This window comes from Terrapene carolina, unplaced genomic scaffold (assembly GCF_002925995.2).
Source record: "Terrapene carolina triunguis isolate 2854851 unplaced genomic scaffold, T_m_triunguis-2.0 Scaffold380, whole genome shotgun sequence".
Lineage (NCBI taxonomy): Eukaryota > Metazoa > Chordata > Testudines > Emydidae > Terrapene > Terrapene triunguis.
Genome location: NW_020664731.1, coordinates 739,576 through 762,275, shown reverse-complemented (window position 1 = coordinate 762,275; position 22,700 = coordinate 739,576). Strand labels below are relative to the sequence as shown.

The 22,700-nt window shown below is 53.8% G+C and overlaps 1 protein-coding gene across 1 annotated transcript in view; it reads right to left on the bottom strand.

Moving 5' to 3' along the window:
• Nucleotides 1–21,632, bottom strand: part of COL18A1 (collagen type XVIII alpha 1 chain) — a 120,672-nt gene extending 99,040 nt beyond the window's left edge. The window contains exon 1 of the mRNA XM_029912933.1: nt 20,878–21,632. Coding sequence (XP_029768793.1) covers nt 20,878–21,541 — 664 coding nt within the window. The 5' untranslated portion in view covers nt 21,542–21,632. The remainder of the gene's footprint in view (nt 1–20,877) is intronic.
• Nucleotides 21,633–22,700: the final 1,068 nt, after the last annotated feature.

The window sequence follows — 22,700 nt, the reverse complement described above, 5'->3', positions numbered from 1 at the left end:
TTACAGAAAAGGTAACTGTCTTTTCTTCTTCAGGTGATTGCTCATGTGTATTTCACAATAGGTGACTCCGAGCTATATCTGTTGGAGATGGGTAGGAGTTCACAAGTTCCCAGGGATGGAGCACAGCCCTGCCAAACCCGGCGTCATTCCTGGTTTGGGGAACGATCGCATAGTGCGAGGTGGACGTGTGAACCGAAGACCACGTGGCGGCCCTACAAATGTCCTGAATGGGGACGTGGGCCACGAAGGCAGCCGACGAGGCCTGCACCCAAGTCGAGTGTGCCCTCACAATGGGTGGCGGGGGAAACCCACCAGCTCATAGCAGGAACGGATGCACGAAGTGATCCAATTGGACAGCCTCTGAGTGGAAATCGGCTGGCCCCTCGCACACCCAGCCGAGGCGACGAACAGTTGCGAGGACTTTCTGAACTGCTTAGTCCGCTCGAGGTAGAAAGCCAGAGCCCGCCGCACATCGAGCGTATGGAGACGGCGCTCCTCACTGGACGCGTGAGGCTTGGGGCAGAGCACCGGTAGAAAAATGTCCTGACTCATGTGGTAGGCGGAGACCACTTTCGGGAGGAATGTGGGGTGTGGGCGGAGCTGGACCTCGTACTTATGAAAGACCGTATACGGCAGCTCGGAGGTCAGGGCCCTGAGCTCCGAGACTCGCCTGGCCGACGTGATTGAAACCAGGAAGGTCACCTTCCACAAGAGGTGAGACCAGCAGCACGTGGCCAGTGGTTCAAACGGGGGCCCCGTGAGACGGGGGTCAGGGCTGGCTGACCCTGCCGTTCCCTATGGTTGACCTACTCGACCACCAAGGAGTTGGGTGCCGGGTGGGTATACAAGTACTCGTGCCCTTTAGTGGGTACAAAGTACTTACGTTCCGCCTTTTTAGAGATGGGGGCCAACGAGGGCACAGGGCATTTGAAATCTTAGCCACCCCTTCGTGGAGAGGCAAGGCCACCCTACCCGGTGCCGATGGGGGCAACACGTTAAACAGGGAGTCCGAGGGCTCCTCCATCTCCTCTACCTGGAGGTGTAGGCTCGCTGCCACCTTCTTTAAGAGTTCTTGGTGGGCCCTGGAGTCCTCCCGCGGGACATAAGGGTGTGGGGCCGCAATCGCCTCCTCCAGGCGAGGCGAAGAGGCCGGTGCAGTGCTCTGGGTGTCGGCCAGCACCGGAGGGTCCACCACCTGGTCAGACTCCAGGCACGGTGCCGAGGACGTATGTCCCACTGACTCCTTCCTCAGGGGTCTGGAGAGGGAGGCCGACAGTCCTTCCGAAGAGCCGGCCACCGAGCGAGCCCCCACTGGAGGCTGTGCCGGAGGCCACGGTGCCCACTGGTACCATTTGGCCGGCCACGACACTCGGTGCCACTGCACCTGCTGTGGCACTGGCGGGGCCGGCTGTCCAGGTTGGCTGGCCTGGCCCATCAAGGGACGGCTATGGATGGAGACCGGGCTGGTGTAGGATCCGCTGCTGTCCCTGGACTGGGAGGAGTGACGGTGCTGGGATCTATGACGGCCACGGGACCGCGATCTTGACGTGGAGGACTGGTACCGACGGTAATAGCTGCTCCGCGAACGGCCTCGACGGGTGGACTTGCGACGGCGAGACGCCAGCGATTGACGCCCGGGGCTGCGATGTCTTGGCGGAGACTTGGAGTGGGAGTCCGAGCGGGAATGGCGTCGACGACTGTGCCGTGACCAACTGCGGTACCCTCTCCGAGACGAGGACCGACGGTGACACCCGCCACGGTCCCGTTGATATTCGCTCCTTGAGGACGAGCAGTGCCGTGAGTCATGGACGGACGGAACCCAGCCAGACAGTCTGGTCGGCGTCGAGGTCGATCCACCTGGACTCTGCCCCAAGCAGTCGCTGGGCGGTGATTGGTGTCGGGAACATTCCCTCGACCGAGACTGATACTGGGCCGGAGGCGTCTGCGGGGATCCCAGCGGCGGCTTGCCTCTGGAGTGTGGGGCCGACATCGGTGGCGCTCCAGGCACCGGCATGGACATGACGTCCTGGGCCACCTGGAGGGCTTCGGGTGTGGACGGCATCCGGACAGCCGGAGAGGCCTGTTCCGAAGGGGCCGGGCTACTCCGCTCAGCTTGAGTTGGAGGCCTGGGGCCCGGTGGGGATGAAGGACTGCCCGACATGGGCCTAGCCTCTGTCCCAGATTTCCCTCAGTGCCACTGCGAAGAGGGAGTCTTCTTGGCCCTCTTGGCGTGCCCCGTGGATGGGGAGCGGTGCCGACCAGAGGGTCGCTGCGTACTGACGGGTGCCGGGTACCAGTTTGGAGCGGTGTGCCGGGGTTGGGGTCAGCGCCGACTCCATCAGGATGGCCCGGAGCCTAATGTCCCTTTCTCTTTTGGTCCGAAGCTTAAACGACTTGCAAATCTTGCACCTTTCGCTGATATTGGGTTTCTCCCAAGCAGCGCAAACAATCTGCGTGTGGGTCGCTCCTTGGCATAGAACGCCGACAAGAACCGCATGACTTTAACTCCAGGGCATGGGGCATGCCCCGGCCCGGGCTCACTGACTAACTAAACTAACTGAACAGCTAACTAACTCAGGTACTAACGCTGAACGAACGAACAGTTCTGGGGACAAGCTACAGCAAAGCTGGAGCAGAGCACTTCCAACACACCTTCACTGGTGGCAAGAAGGAACTGAGGGTGGGGGGAGTGCGCAGCTCCCCTTATACCGTGCCAGGCAGTCGCGGGGGGCGCTCCCCCCCTACGGGTACTGCTAGGGGAAAAACTTCCGGCACCGGTGCACGTGGCGAGCACGCACACCTATTGTGGAATACACATGTGCAATCACTCGAAGAAGAACCATACAAACTCCTGATCTCCCATCACTTGGTTCCAGCAACTTTCCCTCCCTAGTGTCTGCCAACATCCCAGCCAAGAGATCCCCGGACTCTCACAAGAGCACTCAGCACACATAAGGGTATGTCAACACTGGGGCAGCCAGATTCGGGCTCGCTCTGCTTGAGCTAATGTGGTAAAAATACCAGTGTGGACGTCGCAGCTTGGGCTCTCAAGACCATGCCCAGGTCCCACGGGTCTAAGTGCTAGGAGCTAGTTGGAGTTTCTGCCCGAGCCGCAACGTTCCCCCAGCTATTTTTAGCATGCTAGCTCGAGCCCCACTGGTGCGTGCCTGTCTACCCACGCTGCAATGCTCACTGCCGGCTGCAGTGCCGGTACATCCTGCCACCACAATGCAAACTATGGCTGCTCCTCCTACACATTGGGTTCTGCTCCTGCACACTTCTGAAGTGCAACGCGTTGTGCCCCACAGCCGGATCCCCTGGCCACGAACCCGGGCAGGTATTTCAATGCAGAGACAGAGCTTACAAATTCTGTCCCAGCAAACCAGGGCAGAGCTGAAAGTGACTGTGTGCAGGGTGGTGCCAGTGAGGCTGATAAGAAGGGGGAAGCAGACAGGGGTTTGCCAGCAGGGTGGGTGGCTGCATTCAACGTGAAAGACTGCATAGAGCTGTGTTCACTTCTAGGGCTGGCCACGAGATTTCCCAGGGCTGCTGACTACAACAGCGTATTGTCCTAGAGCCGTTTGCAGCTGGGAATATTACAAGAAAGGAATGCCAGAAAATTTGGGATGTGATGCAACTATTTTGCCCCTGAGCTGGTGCCATGAACGGAACAGCTGCTGTTCCAAATCCCCAAGTTGCTGAAACTCCCCACAATATCGTAGGAAGGCTGATAAAACCTATGCCAGAGGCTGTATTGTCTTTGAAACAACTAGAGTCTCATTGAGCCTATGGGATCCACGGGTGTCACATGCAGAGCACTCGGGAACGTAGCATTGCCCTCCCCTGCCTAAGCGTAAATTATTAATCCCTTAAATCCCCTAAAGCAATAGTCGAAAAAACAAAACAACTTTTCACTCAAGAAGAAGAGCAATGGGAAGAGTCAAGCACGTGGTTAGAAGCTGCCGAGGGATGCAGCAGTTACTCCTACACATGTAAGATATCAAGGTGACAGCAGTTCTTCTCCGTTTGGAAAATACTGGCCCTGATCCTCCTCTCTCCTGCAACACTTTACACCAGTGTAAACCCTCGGGGGCCGGTTCCCAGTTACTCCATTTTGACCATGGGGCAGGAACAGAGGACTGGGGGGTCTCCGCCATCTTTACACTCCCTATATTCTGAGACCATGCAGGGACCTGCCTGGTGCCCAGTGAAAGTTAGAGCAGCCTCAGAGTTGCTCCAAGTTATGTTCCACTTCTCACAGCCCCTTGTGGCCGCAACTCCCATGCTGGCTCAGAAACCAGACTGCAAAAAGTTTGTAATTTAAAACACTCTCATGAGTTTGGGGGCTCAACTCCGGCTCCCTGAACGCCTCTGGCCGACTGTAGTGAAATGTCCCTGTTGCTTCTGGAACCCAGACACTGGAGCATCACACTGACATGTAACACTAACCAGACACTGAACCCGACAGAAAGATGCTGACATCAACATCGACTCCTTAAGCTTGGTGCATAGCCTTAGGAAACCATGTAAATGGGTCCAAGGAAATGCGCTCTCTGATCGCTGTCTAAGGCCCAGATCCTCAGCAGCCCCTGCGACACACAGATCTCACTGCAGGACTGGGGCCGGCTCCACACTGGCACTGCCAGCTCTTCCTCCCTCTCTTAAAGCACAACTTGTTTAAATCAGACAGTCTCTTTAGATATGCATTATACAGTACACAGAAATATCCCTCCTGACCCGCAGAGCATCAGAAACAGGCAGCACTGAGTTCTTAGGAATATTAAGTAAAGAAGTAATGTAGTAATTTGAGTGTGAAGAAAAACTTGAATTTACTCAAAGCTAAGGGTATGTCTACACTACGAAATTAGGTCGAATTTATAGAAGCCGGTTTTATAGAAATCGGTTGTATACAGCCGATTGTGTGTGTCCCCACATAAAATGCTCTAAGTGCTCTAGTCGGCGGACCGCGTCCACAGTACCGAGGCTACCGTCGACTTCCGGCGCATTGCACTATGGGTAGCTATCCCACAGTTCCCGCAGTCTCCGCCGCCCATTGGAATTCTGGGTTGAGATCCCAATGCCCGGATGATGCAAAACAGTGCCGCGGGGGGTTCTGGGTACATGTCGTCAGGCCCCTCCCCCTCCGTCACAGCAACGGCAGACAATAGATTCGCGCCTTTTTACCTGGGTTACCTGTGTAGACAACATACCACGGCAAGCATGGAGCCCGCTCAGCTCAGCTCACCGTCACCATATGTCATCTAGGTGCCGGCAGACGTGGGACTGCATTGCTACACAGCAGCAGCAGCTAACTGCCTTTTGGCGGTAGACGGTGCAGCATGACTGGTAGCCTTCATTGGCGATCTGGGTGCCGGCAGCCGTGGGGCTGCATTGCACCAGCCCCCTTGCCTTTTGGCAGTAGATGGTTTATTACGACTGGTAACCGTCCTCGTCGGACAGCAGTGGCTGTCAATCATGGGCACCTGGGCAGACAATGATGGTTATCAGTCGTAGTGTACTATTTTCTGCAAAGCACCCAGTTTTCTGCTAAGCACCCAGAAGAGGCCGAGGGCGATCTGGGTGCTGGCAGACATGGGGCTGGCAGCCGTGGGGCTGCATTGCACCAGCCCCCTTGCCTTGATGATGATGGTTATCAGACGTATTATGCGCAGGATGGGGCAACATTGCTACACAGCAGCAACCCCTTGCCTTTTGGGCAGTAGATAGTATATTACGACTGGTATCCATCGTTGTCATACTGGGTATCAGATCGTGCAATAGACCTGAAGGCTAACTGACAAGCGCCCAGTATTTGCTGCCAAGCACCCAGAAAATGCCAAGGGCTATCAGTCATGCTGCACCGTCGTCTTAAGATGTAAAAAATAGATTTATTCTGTATTCATTTGCTTCCCCCCCTTCCTCCTGCTAAACCCAGGCTTTTGAGTTCAATCTTTGGGGGGGGGGCATTCTGTGTGACAGTTGTTTGTGTTTCTCCCTGATGCAAAGCCACCTTTCTTGATTTTAATTCCCTGTACCTGTATGCCATGTCGTCACTCGACCCTCCCTCCCTCCCTCCCTCCCTCCCTCCTTCCCCTGGTCCGTCAGATACTACTTTCGCGCCTTTTTTCAGACCAGACGCCATAGCTAGCACTGGGATCATGGAGCCCGCTCAGATCACCGCGGCAATTATGAGCACTATGAACACCACGCGCATTGTCCTGGAGTATATGCAGAGCCAGGACATGCCAAAGCAAAACCAGGACCAGGCGAGGAGGAGGAGGAGGCGATTGCAGCGCGGCGACGAGAGTGATGAGGAAATTGACATGGACCTAGACCTCTCACAAGGCACAGGCCCCAGCAATGTGGAAATCATGGTGTTAATGGGGCAGGTTCATGCTGTGGAACGCCGATTCTGGGCCCGGGAAACAAGCACAGACTGGTGGGACCGCATCGTGCTGCAGGTGTGGGACGATTCCCAGTGGCTGCGAAACTTTCGCATGCGTAAGGGCACTTTCATGGAACTTTGTGACTTGCTTTCCCCTGCCCTGAAGCGCCAGAATACCAGGATGAGAGCAGCCCTCACAGTGGAGAAGCGAGTGGCGATAGCCCTGTGGAAGCTTGCAACGCCAGACAGCTACCGGTCAGTTGGGAATCAATTTGGAGTGGGCAAATCTACTGTGGGGGCTGCTGTGATCCAAGTTGCCAGGGCAATGAGAGACCTGGTGATAGCAAGGGTAGTGACTCTGGGAAACGTGCAAGCCATAGTGGATGGCTTTGCTGCAATGGGATTCCCAAACTGTGGTGAACCCATATCCCTATCTTGGCACCGGAGCACCAAGCCACCGAGTACATAAACCGCAAGGGGTACTTTTCAATGCTGCTGCAAGCCCTGGTGGATCACAAGGGACGTTTCACCAACATCAACGTGGGCTGGCCGGGAAGGGTACATGATGCTCGCGTCTTCAGGCAGTCTGCTCTGTTTAGAAAGCTGGAGGAAGGGACTTTCTTCCCGGACCAGAAAATAACCGTTGGGGATGTTGAAATGCCTATCGTGATCCTTGGGGACCCTGCCTATCCCTTAATGCCATGGCTCATGAAGCCGTACACAGGCAGCCTGGACAGGAGTCAGGACCTGTTCAACTACAGGCTGAGCAAGTGCCGAATGGTGGTGGAATGTGCATTTGGGCGTTTAAAAGCGCGCTGGCGCAGCTTACTGACTCGCTCAGACCTCAGCGAAAAGAATATCCCCATTGTTATTGCTACTTGCTGTGCGCTCCACAATATCTGTGAAAGTAAGGGGGAGACATTTATGGCGGGGTGGGAGGTTGAGGCAAATCGCCTGGCCGCTGATTACGCGCAGCCAGACACCAGGGCGGTTAGAGGAGCAGAGCATGGCGCTGTGCGCATCAGAGAAGCTTTGAAAACCAGTTTTGTGACTGGCCAGGCTACGGAGTGAAACGTCTGTTTGTTTCTCCTTGATGAACCCTCCGCCCCTCCCCCCCCCACCCGGTTAACTCTACTTCCCTGTAAACCAACCACCCCACCCTCCCCTCCCCTCCCCCCTTCAAGCACCAGTTGCAGAGGCAATAAAGTCATTGTTACTTCACATTCATGCATTCTTTATTAATTCATCACACAACTAGGGGGATAATTGCAAAGGTAGCCCGGGATGGGTGGGGGAGGAGGGAAGGAAAAGGACACACTGCAGTTTAAAACTTTAAAACTTTAACACTTATTGCTCGGGAAATCATCTGGGCTGGAGTGACTGTGTGGCCGGAGGCCCCCCCACCGTGTTCTTGGGCGTCTGGGTGAGGAGGCAATGGGACTTGGGGAGGAGGGCTGTTGGTTACACAGGGGCTGTAGCGGCAGTCTGTGCTCCTGCTGCCTTTCCTGCAGCTCAACCATACGCTGTAGCATTGGGGAGGAGGGCTGTTGGTTACACAGGGGCTGTAGCGGCGGTCTGTGCTCCTGCTGCCTTTCCTGCAGCTCAACCATACGCTGTAGCATATCAGTTTGATGCTCCAGCAGCCGGAGCATGGACTCTTGCTTTCTGTGTGCAAGCTGACGCCACCTCTCATCTTCAGCCCGCAACTTCCTCTGTTCCTCCCGCGATTCAGCCCGCCACCTCTCCTCCTCAGCCCGCGATTCAGCCCGCCACCTCTCCTCTCGCTCATATTGGGCTTTTCGATAATCAGTCATTGACTGCCTCCACGCATTCTGCTGTGCTCTGTCAGCGTGGGAGGCAGTCTGTAGTTCAGTAAACATTTCATCACGTGTCCTTCGCTTACGTTTTCGAATATTCACTAGCCTCTGGGAAGGAGATACATTTGCAGCTGGTGGAGGAGAAGGGGAGAGGTGTTTAAAAAAGATACATTTTAGAGAACAATGGGTACACTCTTTCACGTTACATTTTGCTGTTCACATAACACAGCAGATGTGCTTTCGTTACAAGGTCGCATTTTTCCTCTTATATTGAGGGCCTGCCTGCTTGGTGTGAGAGATCACTCACGCAGTGCCAGGTCACAGATTTCAGCTTGCAGGCAGCCATGGTAAGACACAGTCTTTTGGCTTTTTTAACCTTCTTAACATGTGGGGATGGTTTCAAAGAGTACTGCTATCATTAACCATACCAAGGCCCCGTTGGGTTGGCCGTTTAAAATGTGTTTGCAATGTAAAAGGAGGGGCTGCGGTTTCACGGTTAACATGCAGCACAAACCCAACTAATTCCCCCCCCACACACACCCAATTCTCTGGGATGATCACTTCACCCCTCCCCCTCACTGCGTGGCTAACAGCGGGGAATATTTCTGTTCAGCAGACCAGGAAGGGGCACCTCTGAATGTCCCCTTAATAAAATTGCCCCATTTCAACCAGGTGACCGTGAATGATATCACTCTCCTGAGGATAACAAAGAGCGATAAGGAATGGATGTTGTCTGCATGCCAGCAAACACCGGGACCATACGCTGCCATGCTTTGTTATGCAATGATTCCAGACTACGTGCTACTGGCCTGGCGTGGTAAAGTGTCCTACCATGGTGGACGGGATAAAGCAGCCCTCCCAAGAAACCTTTTGCAAAGGCTTTGGGAGTACATGAAGGAGAGCTTTCTGGAGATGTCCCTGGAGGATTTCCACTCCATCCCCATACACGTTAACAGACTTTTCCAGTAGCTGTACTGGCCGCGATTGCCAGGGCAAATTAATCATTAAACACGCTTGCTTTTAAACCATGTGTAATATTTACAAAGGTACACTCACCAGAGGTCCCCTGTGTGCCCTCAGGGTCTTGGGTGAGTTCGGGGGTTACTGGTTCCAGGTCCAGGGTGATAAACATATCCTGGCTGTTGGGGAAACTGGTTTCTCCGCTTCCTTGCTGCTGTGAGCTATTTACATTATCTTCATGCTCATCTTCCTCGTCCCCAGAACCCGCTTCCCTGTGTGTTTCTCCAGTGATGGAGTCATAGCACACGGTTGGGGTAGTGGTGGCTGCACCCCCTAGAATGGCATGCAGCTCTGCGTAGTAGCGGCATGTTTGCGGCTCAGCCCCGGACCTTCCGTTTGCCTCTCTGGCTTTGTGGTAGGCTTGCCTTAGCTCCTTAATTTTCACGCGGCACTGCTGTGTGTCCCTGTTATGGCCTCTGTCCTTCATGGCCTTGGAGACCTTCTCTAATATTTTGCCATTTCGTTTACTGCTTCGGAGTTCAGCCAGTACTGATTCATCTCCCCATATGGCGAGCAGATCCCGAACCTCCCGTTCTGTCCATGCTGGAGCTCTTTTGCGATCCTGGGACTCCATCACGGTTACCTGTGCTGATGAGCTCTGCGTGGTCACCTGTGCTCTCCACGCTGAGCAAACAGGAAATGAAATTCAAACGTTCGCGGGGCTTTTCCTGTCTACCTGGCCAGTGCATCTGAGTTGAGAGTGCTGTCCAGAGCGGTCACAATGAAGCACTGTGGGATAGCTCCCGGAGGCCAATAACGTCGAATTCCGGCCACACTAACCCAATTCCGACCCCCTAAGGCCGATTTTATCACTAATCCCCTCGTCGGAGGTGGTGTTAAGAAACCGGTTTAAAGGGCCCTTTAAGTCGAAAGAAAGGGCTTCGTCGTGTGAACGTGTCCAGGCTTAATTCGATTTAACGCGGCTAAAGTCGACCTAAACCCGTAGTGTAGACCAGGCCTAAGATATATTTGCGTGTAGAGACAATATTTGGCTTTATGTAGCACTTTTCATGTCCTAGCAAAGGAATGAGACAGCAGTAGTGGAGCGACTGCCTAGCTGAAAGCAGCAGCCTTTCCATGCTCAGTCGTCGCTCTCACGCAGCCTCGGATGTTAGACCTGTTTTCCGAGCTCTCCATTGTGTGTGAACAGGACCCAAAAGGAGGGACTCCACAAGACATAAGAACGGCCACACTGCGTCAGACCAAAGGTCCATCTAGCCCTACTGTCTTCCAACAGTGGCCAGTGCCAGGTGCCCCAGAAGGAATTTACAGAACAGGGAATCATCAAGTGATCCATCCCATCGCCCATTCCCAGCTCCTGGCAAACAGAGGCTAAGGACACCATCCCTGCCCATGCTGGCTAATAGCCATTGATGGGCCTATCCTCCATCAACTTATCTAATTCTTTTTTGAACCCAGTTATACTTTTGGCCTTCACAACATCCTCTGGCAAAGAGTTCCACAGGTTGCCTGTGCGTTGTGTGAAAAAATACTTCCTTTTATTAGTTTTTCAACCTGCTGCCTATTAATTTCATTTGGTGATCCCTACTTAGAATCATAGAATCATAGAATATCAGGGTTGGAAGGGACCTCAGGAGGTCATCTAGTCCAACCCCCTGCTCAAAGCAGGACCAATTCCCAACTAAATCATCCCAGCCAGGGCTCTGTCAAGCCGGGCCTTAAAAACCTCCAAGGAAGGAGATTCCACCACCTCCCTAGGTAACGCGTTCCAGTGCTTCACCCCCCTCCTAGAGAAATAGTGTTTCCTAATATCCAACCTAGACCTCCCCCACTGCAACTTGAGACCATTGCTCCTTGTTCTGTCATCTGCCACCACTGAGAACAGCCGAGCTCCATTCTCTTTGGAACCCCCCTTCTTGTGTTATGTGAAGGAATAAATAAAAACTTCCTTATTCACTTTCTCCACACCAGTCATGATTTTATAGATCCCTATCATATCCCCCTTAGTCTGTTTTCCAAGCTGAACACCACCAATTTTTTAAATCTTTCCTCATGTGGAAGCTGTTCCATCCCCCTACTCATTTTAATTGCCCTTCTCACTTCACACAAGGGAAGGGGGAGCTTGAATTGATGTGGGGGGGTCTTGTCATGAACACACACAAACCTTCCTACAACCTCGGCTTTGTGGCTCCGCATCTCCATCATTGATAATTACAACAGCACACAACGACACCAACAGAAGGCTCATAACATTGGGTCTAAAATAAATGAAGTCCCTCTGTACGAGGTACAGTTGAGAAATACGGCAGCTGCTGCTTTACAAGGAGGTGTGAAGCCACAACAAGGAGGTGACTTCCTCACTCTTGGCAAACAACTAGATTTTAAAGTGCCACCCAAACATTCACAAGAGAGCAGTGCAGATGACAAGCTGTTATAAGCCACAGGGAAAGAGAACGGCTTTCTCTGCTCATTGCAGTTTTAGGCCAAGGAACAAAGTTTCTATGAACAGAAGCCATCAGCTGGGCTGAAATGCCAGGTTCAGGTGTCAGGATGAGGAGCCACCTCTTTCAGTTTACAGTAAAACACGTTAATATTTCTTCTCTATTAAAACACACACATCTAAGGGGTTACACTCGCCGTGCACTCTGCAAGGACTGGAATGAATGTTAGTCAATCCGGTACATTTTGATCCTAACCATCAACCTTTGGAAATTATTGATCATACAATCAAGATAAATATTTGCACCTACAGAGAGCCCAGGAGAGTGGAGGCATGCTACCTTGTGGGGCAATGTTTGAATCCACCTAAAACTTTTCACAAATCTCTATTGAAAAGAACCAAAAATATTCCCAGAGCAGTGATGCCAGGTGGCAGGGCCTTTCCCGGACTTGGCCTGAGCACTCAGCAAATGGAACAGCTTTAAAGAGAAGGAAATGACGAACCCTTCCTGACATCAACAACACTGTGACCTGGAATCACAACACACTGCATCGAAGATGGCAAAGCAGCTCAGTGCTGCATGAGACAGGGCATCAAACACCACGGGGCTCTTCACGGAGGCCAAAGTTCCACAGCAGCTGGTGTTAACGAATAGATGCAGAGAGAAAAGAAAGGGGAGCTGCAGCAGCAGAGAACTAACATGGGATGTAAGAAGGTGTAAAATATAGCACTACTGGCAACCCCAATCCTTCAAAAATGGTGAGTCAGGCCTCAAAAAACAGGAGGTTGACTTAAAAATCATGAAATTTTTATAAAAATCACCAACACTCGGTTCTCTAAATTTGTCTCCCAGCTTCTGAGCCCTCAGGGCACACTCCGGTCACCCTTACAGACCCCTCTGCCAGCACAAGGGCTAGAAGCTTATTTTATTGTTTTAATGAGAGCAGAGATCAGTTCTCACCTAGTCACTTGACTCCCGGAGCTGGGGCTTTAAGGAAGAGATTGAGTACCAGGAGTTGGCACTGCTTAAGCACATTCCCCGGACTCTCTCACCCCCATTAATTGATTTTCCTAGACATCCAATTCCTGGGACCCTTTGGCAGGTAAGTTATACCCTGTGGGAGCCCCAGTGGGGCGTAAAGGTTCACCAGGCCGCAGGATTCAAAACCCAGGGCACCGTACCTTTGTAGGTCTGAACTGGAGCTTCACTGAATGCTGGAACATCCTGGGGCAGTCCACGGACCTTACAAACCGTACCAATTGCATTGGTATATTCTGCAGCTGAATATTGTGTGCCAGTGTGGTCTCACAGCAGTCACGCTAAACTCCTTGACATCAACTCAATAATGCAATGAATATAGTGTCAGGGACGCTCAAATAAATCAACTCCAGTCGACTGGCTCCCGGTTCTACTGCACATCCAGCCTCTGCAGATTAGAAGAGCTGCTCAGACATCTCGCTTTCAGTGCAAGCATGTCAGTGCAAACGCAAGAATCCCGCTGCACGATGACCTGCAGAACCTGCCAAAAACGAGACTAAAATCCCGCAGCCCTCTATGGAACCGCATCGAGACCCTCACACCCAACTTCGATGCTGAGGCTCAATGGAGAGTCACATGGAGCATTTCGACCGCTCAAAACCAACAGCTCGTTGTTGACCCTGCCAAGGACCCACCGGGTTTTATGTCGGAAAGACGGATGCAGACTGAATGGCAGCAGGACAGCCCCTGGGAGATGTGGACAAACCCTCTTTAAATGGAAAATGAGGCAAACACCTGCATGTGACTGTAGTCACCAGGCACAAACCACAGAGCACAACATATCTGAGTGTCCCCTTCATTCTTTTGCCAGGGGTGTGAAGGACATTCACCAGCTCACTGCTGCGGCAACATGCCAGCTAGCAAACTCAGGTGTAAATTTGGAGTTGTTGCTACGTCCCAAGCCGTAGGAAAGAAGACAACGGAAGGCTCCAGGAGGGCTGCCTCACCAACCACACCCCTGGGTCTGAGCTGCAATTCCAGGGCAGAGTGCAGCTCCACTTCTCAGCAGGAACCCCTGCAGTGATGAGTGCACACCCTCTCCTCCGCCTTCTCTCACGCCCTGGCTTAGCAGCACACCGGAGTTACAGACCTTGGAGGACATGCTTTTCAGAGACAGCCCCGCCCGTTGCACGCAGCAGGTAGTGCTCCCTGCTTGCACAGCTCTAGGAGCCTTGGGATGCCGCTGTATGTGGTGGAGGAGGAAGCGGATTTGTGGCTCCCTGACCCAGGACTGCTCCGGCTGCCTTGGCTCCCCCAAGTTGGGCGGCATGGAAGCGTGTTAGCACTATGGCCATGCCCCCATCACACCCCTGCACTGGAGTTCACTCCGGTTGGCTGGTACCTTTGCACTGCTGGAGTGACCATGCGGCCAAGACAGGAGCCAGGATCAGGCTCTGGATTTGTAACAGCTCAGCTGCTCCTGCTGCCTGTCTGCCACTCACAGGAGAATCCCTCCCCATTCCGTGCCAGGGAGCTGTTCCTACGCCTGTCCTGCGCGGAGGCACAGGCTCAGCCCCAGAGCTGCAGGGTGTGTGGGGCAGCTGGTGTCCTGCTGCCCAATTTGATTTGTAAACTGCTCGATCGGTGCCTTGGGTTGATATACCTTCCGTACACCTTCGCTTTCTGAGAGACCCCTGCCCAGGAGAGCTGTGCCTAGACACGCTAACAGAGCCACTCCCAGGAGGGAGCATGCTCAGACACACAGAGAGAAGGAAGGATCAAAGTGTGAAAGCTAAATCTTCTGAGCCACCTGGTCAGGCCTTATGGCCAACACTGGTGTTTCCAGTTCCAAGAACTCATGCCTTCCACAGGTTCAAAGAGCCCTTGGGAAGAGCCCCGATACCCTGCCTGGCAAACTAGAGAAAGAAAACAAAGCTGTTGTGTATCTAGAGAAAGCAACCAATGAACCTAATTAAATATGCAATTTAGAAATTAACCCATCCTAGTGGGCATGGTAAAATACAACAAAACGGGGCAAACTTTACACAGCCTCCCCCATCTGCATGGAACGGCCAGAGAAGGGGAGGAATGGGACAAGTTACGTACCCTGCTGGGAGACAGAAGTCCAAACCCCTCTCTTTCTGCAGTATCCCCATACACTCCTGTGGAAATTCCCAGGCCATAGCAAATTCTAACTTCAGGCATGCAGCAGGAGCAGCTGAACTCTTAAAAAAAATCCAACTACACAAATACCCCATTGCCCTTTAGACACCCTAAGAAAAGTGAAAATCCAGAGAACGTTCTATAAGTAGCTTTTCCCTAAATACAAACTGGTGAGTCAGCTGCCTGGCTTTGTCCCTGCTCACGGCCCATTTCCATAAGCCAGCCAACAACAGCTTCCCCAGCTTGCTTCTCTTTTTTTGGACTATTAGCCTGGGAACTTTTAGCTGTGCAGGCCAATACGCCCTTGTATGTAAGAGTTGAATGACCGACAGCATTCCTGAGAATATTTAATGTGCACCCTTGAGGGACAGCCTAAAACAGTAACTCTTCAGTGTCAGGGGCAGTTATTAATGAAAGGTCAAAGCCAGTAGGGAGCCATCCTTACATCCATAAGAGTATCCCAATTGTCGCTGCACTCTCCTCCTTCCCTCTGGTCAAACAGACATGCTTCAAGGCATTCTGGGGGCACTTTATACTTGCTGATTGGAATCCCCAACATAAAGAATTACATTGTTTAAAATGGGCCTTCAAAGTCATTGCAATTGAGCTATATTGACCTTAACTAACTCCACAGACATGACAAAAATAAGGGGAATAAGGAACCTACACACACATGCAACTCCAAGACAGCTGGCCAGGCCTGTCTGGAATAGTCAGATGATCTGTTCAAATTAATTGGTGTTGTGGTGAAAACATCCAGCAGGACACATCAGCAGTTCCAACCACAGCGAAAAGATGATCCATGTCTCCTAAAAAAATTCACCTCACAGTCATTCTAACCACTGATGAAAGCACCCTGTGGTACTTCATCTCTAGCAATTCCTGTTCTCCCGGGCAGGCATGTATAGAATGTAAGTGTGCTCACAATCAGTGACACTGCTCTGATTGGTGTTTCTAGTCCTTAACAGCCCCTGTACAGTTTGCGTGTGCACACAGACACACACTTTTTTTGGTTGACTTATATTAAACAAAATGCTGCCCCTGTTGCCCCAATAATGAGAACCAAATATTTGCTAATGTGTAAATAATTAACCACAACAAAAGGAACTCACTCAGCTGTCCTGTGAAACACCTTAGGGTATCCAAAAAGAAATGTAAGCAAAGCTTAGTGCAGATGTGGTCATGGCCCCTGTACTAAGAGTACAACATTTACAGGGGAAAGGAGAAACATAGCAGAGTTGGTCCATAGGCTCCAGTAATTTAGCACCCTGTCTCTGGACAGTTACTGGGGCCTCATGGAAAGCTGAGCTACCCAGTTCAGTATTCTCCACCCCTCTTATTGCAAGGACTAGCCCTGGCTCGGTCTAGCCACCCAACGAGGCAGGCCAGCATCCTGCACTTCCTCCACAGACACCTGGGTTCTTCATCACCTGGAGTCTCTGTGACATGTTCTGGCCTGTGCTAACTGGGGGTTAGACTAGATGGGGGCGGGGGGTAGGGAGGGAGACCACAAACTTTTTGGGCCGAGGGCTACATCTGGGTGGGGAAATTGTATGCAGGGCCGGGGCAGGGGATTGGGGTGCGGGAGGGAGTGCAGGGTGTGGGAGGGGGTGCGGTGTGCAGGAAGGGGCTCAGGGCAAGGGATTGGGGCAGAGGAGGGGTGCGGGGTGTATAAGGGGGCTCAGGGAAGGGGGTTGGGGTGCAGGAGGGGTGTGGAGTGCAGGAGGGGGCTCAGGGCAGGGGTGCGGACTGTGGCAGAGGGCTCAGGGCAGGGGGTTGGGGTGCAGGAGACGTGTGGGGTGTGGCGGGGGGCTCAGGGCAGGGGCTTGGGGTGCAGGAGGGGTGTGGGGTGCAGCAGGGGGCTCGGGGGCAGGGGGCGGGAGGGGGGCTTGGGGCGGGGGGTGGGGGGGCGGGGTGCAGGCTCCGGCCTGGCGCCGCTTACCTAAAGCAGCTCTGGGGTGGCAGCGGAGTGCACCGGGGCGAGGGCAGGCTCTCTGCCTGCCTGCCCTGTCCCCGCGCCGCTCCAGGAAGCGCTGCGGCCCCTGCAGGGGGGGCGGAGGGCTCTGCGTCCGCTGCCCTTGCTGTGCCTCCAGGTACCTCCCACGAAGCTCTCATTGGCCGCGGTTCCCCATTCCCAGCCACCGGGGGGGGCGGGGGGGGGGGGGGGGGGGGGGCAGGGCCTGGAGGCAAGGGCAACGCACACGGAGCCCTCTGCCCCCCCGCCTGGGGGCTGCTTCTGAGAGCGGCGCCAGGCCCGCGGCGCCACGGGGGGCAATCCCATGGGCCGAATCCAAAGCCCTGAGGGGCCGGATCCGGCCCGCGGGCCGTAGTTTGCCCACCCCTGGACTAGACAATCACGATGGCTCCTTCTGAACTTAAAGCCCGTGAGTCTGTGAACTCATGACGAGCTAAGTTCCCTCTAAGCTGCGCGGCCGCATGGCAGCCTATTAAGTGCCGCGCAGGCGAGGCGGGGAGAGATGCCTCTCCCCCAGCCCCAGACCTGCTGCGGCCAGGGGAGAGGCGCTGATCCTGGGGCCCAGCCCCGGAGCTGCCGCGGGGAGAGGGAGCTGGGGAGAATCCTCTCTCCCTGCCGTAGCCCTGGGGCAGCCTGCACCCCAAACCCTTCATCCCCGGCCCCAACCCCCAGCCGGAGCCCTGACCTCCCTGCCCACCAACACTCTGCTCCAGCCCTGAGCCCCCACCACATGAATTTATGCTATGTGCACCAATATGGAGGTGATGTGTCACACAGAGTCACGTCACACCTCACCTCCATATTGGTGCACATAACAAAATTCATTCCGCACATGGGTGGGAAAATTGGAGGGAACACTGATGACGAGAGGTCCCTTCTTCTGCAAGGGACCACTGGGAAGGAAGGCATCACTGGGGGAGAGGAGGGTGGAAGAATCTGCTCCTTATTAATGTAAGAACATGAGAAAAAAATCTGACACAGCCTCCGAGTGGCTGCTGAACAGAATGTCTATCCCCAGGAGCTGCTCGAACATCAGAGAGGTGCCCAGGCTATGTACGTCCAGCAGAATGCACAAGTCCTGCCATACACACAGCGCCAGGAACAGCTCTACTCAGCGGAAGCAGAATACGTCAGGAGGATGCAGCACTACCTAGAGAAGCGTGGGAAGCCATCAGCCAAGGACTCATCTGCATAGCCTGAGGAATTGTTAACTTAATGCACAGAACACTGGCAAGCCCAGGGAGAGTTCAACAAATCCCACGGGTTGTGGCAGAGCGGGGGAGGCGAAGAAAGGGCTGAAAGAAGGGACATAGCATCCCTATTACAACCTCTGCCTCCTGGCTTCTCTCTGGCCTCAGGGATGTCAATGAACAGAAAAGATGGCTCAGGCAATTCCAGAGCTAGTGAAAAGCCAGTGCTCTCGGGCTGTGGGAACGGTACCCTGGTGCAGCATCTGAATTAGGTGTAAGCCAGGCACCGGAACAGGGTCTGAACCTGGTTAGCTATGCGAGACATTCATGGGAATTTTTAATCTCCTGAAACAAAAATCCCTTTATTTCTAAAACCTCCTGCAATAGGAACGGAGGATGGGCCCTGCCTGGATTGCCCAGAAAGCAATGATGAATTGACGGCAATATTTATTTGCAAGAGCTGAACTCAGACAGACGTAGATTAAGAAATCTGCCCAAAGCCTTAGATGGAGAGGGTGGAACAGGACTCATTTGTTTAAAGTTTCACTCAGTGCTTTCCCATCAATGCCAGCTCCCAGGCTGTGCTTCCTCTGCCCCCAATGCTGCTCCTGCAAGGTCTGGATTCTAGATGCAGCCTGTGCTGCCGTGCCCCCCCCCCCACTGTATACACACAGGGGGGAAGGGCCAGTAGATCTGTGGGCAAATGTATCATTCTCGACTTTATACGCTTTAGAAGTGTCCACTTTACACAGCAGATTGGTCCAAGGACTCTCCATCGCCCCGAGCACACCTGCTAGCAGACCAGCTCTAACCATCTGCAGATCCCACAGCCAGTGAACGTGGCAGAAGGGAGCCCAGCTCCAGAGCTGGGGCATTTTAATACAGTATTTTGAAGAGCTAGCACGATTAGTATTAATGTCAGACCTTTTTAGGGCTGGGAACCTGACACAGAACTCTCCTCTTTCACTAGTGTACTGTGAGAGACAGACAGGGAGAGCAATCTCTGGAAGGAACTTCATTCAGACCACGTGGTGCAGTGCCCAGGGGACACCCAGAGACAGGGAAGGTGGGAATGCCCCCAGCTCAGCAGTAGGGCATCAATACAGTGCATCGATCCTCAGGACCCAGCAACAAGACTGCACTAGCAAGGATAACAGCCCCAGAATGACAGAGGGACGGGTCCGTGCGCCTAGCTGCACGAGTCAGTAGAAGGAGGGAAGGAAATTGGAAGGCAATGTTCAGTGCATCACCCTGAGCATCACGGACGTACGGCACCCCATCCCAGCATTGCGCCATCTTCCCAAAGCCATGATAGGCAAGCTGGAATCTCCAGAGAGAAAGCTGCCTCCAGCAGCAGACAGGTGATTTGAAATAGACCCACCCCCCAGCTCTTCGAGTCCCCCACCAAAAGTGCAAGGACACTATGAAAACTGCCCCAACGCCCTGCTAGAACGCACGAGCCACAGATATGGCTCCAAGTACGTCATCGGCAGCAGAGTCGTTCAGTGATTTCGGACCCTTCGCTGGCAGCAGAGGAGAGAATAAGAACGTAAGAGCGGCCACACTGGGTCAGACCAATGGTCCATCTAACCCAGTATCCTGCCTTCCGACAGTGGCCAATGCCAGGTGCTGGATGGATTCCACTCCTCCCCTGCCCTCTGACCCAAAGCTAGAGGGGTTGTGGGGCTGGGCAGAGAGAGGGGGGAGGAGTCACTTGCCCCCTGGCAACTGCCATTCCCCTCCTTCAGCACAGGCCTCGCCAGCAGTGTGGTCTGGGCACCTGGGCTAGCAGGACTGGCCACAAGCCAGACCCAAGCTGGCAGAGCTCTAAAGAGAGCGGCCCCAGACTGTCCCATTCATCCCCCTGCATAGACACACCAATGGAAGGAGAGGGCAGGGGACAGTTTGATGGAAGTCACTGCTTTACCCCCACAAAACCACCAAGTTGGCAAAGCAAGTACAGATTTAGTTTAAGATTACCTGGGGGAAGAAACAGAAAAATTGGTAAGAAGCATTACCCCTGTGATATTACCTGCAGACACATTTACAAACACACAAGAATACCCAGCATCCTCTGCAGGGAGAGAGTCACATGATATTGGGAGGCGCCCCTCTTTCAAATGAATCCAGCACAGATCTCTCACGGCCTCACAGAACCCCCAGCACGGTGGGGGCGTTATCGGAATAGAAGCATTGCACCCGGGGACCAGCAGCAAGCAGAAAAACCATTCCAGGTAGCGGTGGCACCGAGATGTCAGAAGCCCCTCCCACTCATGCAAAGCAGCCCGAATTTCCACGTCACTGCCATGATGGAAATAATTCGGTAATCTGAAATGCCTTATGCCCAGGTTGTTGCAATATGGCAGATCGGCTGGAAAGGGCAAGCAGCGACCCGCTGTAAGTGTCAATCCAGGAAAGAAGGAAGCAAGCCCTGCGCTACCATTGTTATAAAGTTGCATAGTGTAGGTTAGTAAATCAAACTCAAGAGATTCAGAATTATTGGCAGAAAAAAATTCCACAGAATTAGTTGCATTCATATTAGAAACAGCATCAGTATGGTTCCTATTTAAATCAGCCACTGCCATTATGGAAGGCTCAGTGCTTTGCACTGATTGGCTGCTGTTATTTTTAAGGCTGCGACGGGTACTATTCCCATACGAGACCGATTGGTTTGAATGTGCAATATAATGGGATAGCCAGTTGTCTAAAGAACCTGCCAGCTGGGCTGGAATCCCGGCAGGCACGCTGATATTGGTCTGCAGCTCCCACCAGTCCGGAACACTTGCTGTCGGTGAAACTCCTCCTCTCTTTTCTGAGGCCACTCCCCCGCCAGCCCTTGCTTGTGGGAGGGCAGCACCTTCCTGATCCTCTGCAAAGAGGTATTCCTGGGAAGCCCCCATCTCACCACGGGCACCTCCACCTGGTGAAAACGAGAAAGAAGCACTACCTGGAAGAGCCGCTGCAGGCTTCTGTAAGAGCGCCTGAGTCCTGTTCCAGGCAGGCGGAGGCCCTGTTGGCATGGGAAGTGAAGCCTCTGGCTGCCCGGTCCCGAGCAGGCTGTGGCCATCCCCTGTCAAGTTGGCAGTCATGTTCCCACGGCCAGCCAGCCCCGTTGCAGAGCTTACAGCAGCCAGGTTGGTGTGAGGGGTTGTCAGAGGAGCAGCGGCTGTGGGCTCCCCTGTGTTCCCGGTCCTCTGGTTGGTCCTCTCATCCCACAGGTGGACCAGGCTCCTGATGCCCTCTGCTACGTCCAGGATCTCAGCCCCCACCCCCGCAATGTTCTCCTCTTTGCCCTGGGGCATGGCAGGTGGTACCAGAGCGGGGACAGCGGTGTCCATGGCTGGTGCCTGCCTCGTGACGGAGAGTGTGCTCCATACTCGGTCCCCTGGCTGTGCGGTCGCTGGCTCAGCAGTCTGTGTCGTGGTGGCCACAGGAGAGGTAAGCAGTTCCGCCGTCTGTCCCTCAGCAGCGGGGCTCTCTGTGGGGGGCAGGGTCGTTACCTTGGGGTTTTTTGGGCTCCCCCAGAGCCAGCCAAAAAACTGTGCCTCCGCCAAGGAGCAGCAGCAGGTTAGCAAGAGCAGGAGACACAGACGCTGCTCAACTGGAGCCATGAAAAATACAGTTCCAGGAAAAGTGTCCTGCAGCAGACCAGCATCCAGGGGCGCTCACATTGATCTGTCCTCTGCAGCTCCTCGAAGCATGCACAAAAACGCAGGGAGGCGTGGCTAGCCAGAGCCCCTGCCAAGCCCTGCTCCCAACCAGCCAGCCTCTCCTATTCCACGCCCTCCTTCCCCGACAGGGCAATGCTCCCTCTGGGAACCTGGGGCTGGCTTCTGAGCACACCTGGAGTTTTATCCTTTGCCCAAACCCTTCTGCAGCTCCTCCCTGGGAGCCAGCAGCACTGCACCCTTGTTCCACACTCCGGAGAAGCATTCTGCCATTTATTGCTCAGCCACACCACTAGCCATGGACCTTTAACTCCTTCTTGCCCACAGCTTAGCATGTCCAGAGACGTCTGCCCCTTCCTGGCCGCATGCTTGTGTTTTAGTAGCTGTTCTCCTGTAATTAGACGTGAGAAAAACTCCGGAGCATGCAGGCTGCTTGTCAGACATGCAGAGGGAGCAGGCATTGGAGCTGTGGCAAAGAATTCACAACCTTCATTTTGTCAGGCAAAGTGGTTTATGACAGTGCTGCTGTCAGAGAAAGCAGAGCGATGATTTGCAGTCAGTCACTTCACCCCCTGGGCTCCATCTCTCCTCACACAGCCCAGCTGGCAGCCTCCCCACTCCTTTCCTTCCTCTCCCTCTCATGAGCCTGGCTTCTACAGCAGGTATTTGCTCTTGTAACTGTGGGGATGAGGCATTTCCTGGGTTTCCTTCTCCCCTCAGCTCGGCGGGGCAGCTGCACCTGACGGGGTCGGCCCAGAGACTGGGTGAACTGGGCTGGACACAAGTGCCTTCACATACTAGCTCCACATGCTGCCTTTTTGACAGGAATGTCATGCTGAGGAACACCACATTGGTGAGAACGGGTAACAAACCATGCAGAGCAACGTATGCATGAAACGGTCATTCCACATTTCCTCTGCAAGTTCTTCTATATCATTGCAGCAGCCTAAGCAATCCCCCTCGCCCACGCAATTCCCTGGCTAAGCAACAGCCAAAGCCTTGCTGTGTAGGACAGAAGGCACGACTTCTCTCCCTTAGCCTAGGGCTGACAGTGCTGCCCCGAAGGACCCTCCCACTTCGTAGCCTGAGGAACAAGAAGCCC